The sequence below is a fragment of the Myotis davidii genome, unplaced genomic scaffold, assembly GCF_000327345.1.
Source record: "Myotis davidii unplaced genomic scaffold, ASM32734v1 scaffold348, whole genome shotgun sequence".
Taxonomy (NCBI): Eukaryota; Metazoa; Chordata; class Mammalia; order Chiroptera; family Vespertilionidae; genus Myotis; species Myotis davidii.
This window is the reverse complement of record NW_006298965.1, coordinates 339,318-342,883: the sequence shown is the minus strand read 5'-3', so window position 1 is coordinate 342,883 and position 3,566 is coordinate 339,318. Positions and strand designations below refer to the sequence as shown.

The following is a 3,566-nucleotide window of genomic DNA, read 5'->3' as shown; positions in this document are numbered from 1 at the left end:
CCACCGCCCCCACCCCCACCCAGAATTGCTGTATATTTTAGCACTTCAAAAAATACACAGTCTCCCTGCTTGAATCAACCACACCACACACTACCATAATCTGTAGCTTCTTAGTCACTTTCCACAGCATTTTCACACTTGCTATGATCTTATTAGTCACCTCCTGAGGATGTTTGGCAAGTGTGATGCAGATGGTCACGTTTCACCAAATGCTGTTTCCCTTTCTTTGGAACCTGTGGCTGAATGTTATTTCTCATACTTCTGTGGCTACGTGTAGCCCGGGTGACTGGCCTCAGGTGACAGTGGAATACAGGTAGGAGTGATGAGTGCCACTTCTAGGCCTGTCCTTAAAAGACCCCCCAATCCTCAGAGGTGCTGTCTTCCTTCTGCCAACAACATACAGGGCCCTGGTGTATCGCAAAGCCATTAGACTGGGTCGCTGAATGCCTGCATGGAGTGGGGACCTCATTCCAATCCCAGTGGCTCTCATGGACAGTGAAGTGAGAGAGGAACAATCCATTGAGATTTGAGGGGCTGCCTGTTTCAGCAGGTAGCCTATGCTTCATACAGCATGATTGGAATCATCTCGTTTTACTAATAACAATGTAGGTATAGAAAAGCCATGGAACTTGCTCAAAGGCATGAGTGGGAAGACCAGCTGAAATGTATCCAATAGTCTGTGTGAGACACTGTGCTGAATGCTTTATGCATGTGCTCTATATACCTAATTCTCACAACAAAGCTAATATTCCCATTTTATAGATGAGAAAACTGAAGTTTGATTATTTTTAAAAAGACAGCAGAGCCTTTGGGGATGATGGTGCTGAGGTTCCTGCAGTAAAAGTGGCTGCCGGCTGAGGCATCTTGACCACCCACGTGCTACTGCCAGGCTTCCCATTGACCCTGTGTGATTGGTTGTCTTTCCAATAAATTCCTTTCCTGCTTGAAGAGACCAAACTCAGTTTCTGTTGCTTGTGAATCATAACCCCACCCAGTACAAGGAGGCTGAGTGAATTACAGATCGCATTGTTGACAAATGACAGGGCAAAAATTTAATCTAGACCTGTCTGATCCCCAAACCTGCACCCCTAACCTCTGTATTTCTTAACCCACTGGAACTCCAACCATATGACTCTTACATCTCTTTCTTCCTCAGTGTCATGGGCTTTGAGATAAAGAAAATCAGAGTTCAAGGCCATAGTAGGTAAATTGCCATAGTGAAAAGTAGTTTTTATTAAGTTGGTTCTTTTTGAAATATATTTTTGATTTCAGAGAGGAAGGGAGAGGGAGAGAGAGATAGAAAATTAATGATTAGAGAGAATCATTGATCGGCTGCCTCCTCAACCCCCCCACCTCCCCCCCACCCCCATCACACACACAAACACTGGGGATTGAGCCCGCAACCCGGACACGTGGCCTGACTGGGAATCGAACCGTGACCTCTCGGTTCATGGGTCACTGCTCAACCAGTGAGCCATGCCTGTCAGGCTCTAAGTTGATTCTTTTGAAGTTTAAATAATATAATAATGAATACAAATAAAATGTCATTTCCATATTAAAAGCAAATATTAGCCTATGATTGTAATTATTATATACAATTACATGTCCAAAGTTGATTTCTAATGATTGTTTGATTAGTTGTTGGGCATCAATTGTTTAGAGGGTGTGTGGTAAGCTGAGAATATATAACTTTGATAGAACTTATTTTTGCCTGGGCCTAACCCAAAACACCCAAAGACTGGTTTTCTGTATAATCACAAAAGAGGTAATTATTCAGATAATTTAGGCAGTCTCTATCCCTGCCTTTTGATGAGAAGGAAAGAGTTACTTTCAATGAGATGATTTCTATTGCCTACTGATACCGCTGCACTGCATTAGCTAATTGCTCAGGAGTACATTTAATATTTATTATGTAATCACTGTGTTAATTAAAGAGATATTAGTGAATTTTACCCCAGACACCTGGTTCTTTTCCAGGTGAATTTTTTTTTTGAGATATGTGTAAGAAAAACTGAGACACATTTGTTTGGGAGAGATGAGTACAAATCTGCCTGGAAACAAGGAGCAATGTGATGACCATCTGCTTCCCCTTCCCCAGGGCCCACTCGGAAACACCTCTCCCAGTCTGGTCTGTTACAAAACCAAAGACTGCCCTAGCCGGTTTGGCTCAGTGAATAGAGCGCCAGCCTGTGGACTGAAGGGTCCCAGGTTCCATTCAAGTCAAAGGTACATGCCCGGGTTGTGGGCTCGAGCCCCAGTGTGGGGTGTGCAGGAGGCAGCCAATCAATGCTTCTCTCTCATCATTGATGTTTCTCTCTCTCTCTCGCTTTCCCTTCCTCTCTGAAATAATAAAAAATATATTTAACAAACAAATAAAAACACCAAAGACCAAAGCCACCACATCCCAATAAAAGATAAGGTCAAACTATGACTAATAATGGTATATCCAACTAGCAACTCACCACCCATCACTGCACTCCTAGGCAGAAAGTGCCAAAAGCAAGAAGCAGAAAATCCTTTTCAGTATTTCTGACGCGCTTATAACCCTTAATTTAATTTTCTGTTTCGTGTGAAGTAGTTTACAACTCCTGCAGCTACCAAAGGGACAGACAACAACTTCTATGATGTGTTCTTTTTTTCTTTTGACCACCACACAAGCTTTATTGGCACAATCTACATGAGATGCTACTGGCCCGTCCCAAGGAGGACAAACAGGCCTTTTCTCTCCTACTGTTACTGAAATGGAAGGTAACACCATTGCAAAGCGAACTTAACACATTCGTGGCAAACAATTCTTAGCCCCTGTTTTAATTATGACCACGTGGTCATGGGGGGAGGGAGAGGGGAGAACACCTGTTCCCAAGACACGTGGCTGCAGAGGGCAGGTGTGGCCGTGTTCCTCAGTGGTCCTGCACCTCTCTGGAAAAGATGCTTTCAGGCTCCTTCCCATCCTCCAGGACAGCAGCAAATACCCCCTCTCGCCTCCTTCTGGCCAAAGCAGCCAAGGATTTAAAAGTCTTGGGTTCATCGATGGCCAGATCAGCCAGCACTTTCCTGTTGAGCTCCACCTGGCACTTAATTAAATTGCCAACGAACGCTGGGTAATGCAGGCCATGTTCCTGGGAGGCAGCTGTAATTCGGTTAATCCAGAGCGTCCTCAGGACCCTCCTCTTCCGTCTCCCGGCTTGCGTGCATCTCACAAACGCTCTGATCACAGCCCAGACAGACGGCCAGCCGGTAGCAGCAGTTCTTCAGCACCTTCCACACCTGCCGGTAGCGGTTTGTGACGTGGCTCCACAGCCAGAGCTGCGTCGTGAGGAAGACCATGGTGCCCAGGTGGTGTCCCTGCTTTTTTTGTCTGTGTTTTTTTTAAAGTGGAATCAAACAGCATTTGTCTTTTTAAAAAAATCTTTATTGCAATTATTACAGATATCCCTTTCCCCCCCCCATTGCCCCTCTCCACTCGGTTCCCACTCTGCCCCAGGCCTTCACCACCCTCTTGTCTGTGTTCACAGGTAATGCATATATGCATATAAGATCTTTGTTTAATCTTCCCAACCCCTCAC

At 44.9% G+C, this 3,566-nt stretch overlaps 1 protein-coding gene across 1 annotated transcript; it reads right to left on the bottom strand.

Annotated features, from left to right (window-relative positions):
- Positions 1-2,900: 2,900 nt before the first annotated feature.
- Positions 2,901-3,344, bottom strand: LOC102763742 (39S ribosomal protein L20, mitochondrial-like). Its single transcript, XM_015571000.1, is given in 2 exon segments — positions 2,901-3,227; positions 3,229-3,344. Coding segments are annotated over 2 exon segments (426 nt in total). The 5' UTR covers positions 3,328-3,344.
- Between the last annotated feature and the right edge of the window lie 222 nt (positions 3,345-3,566).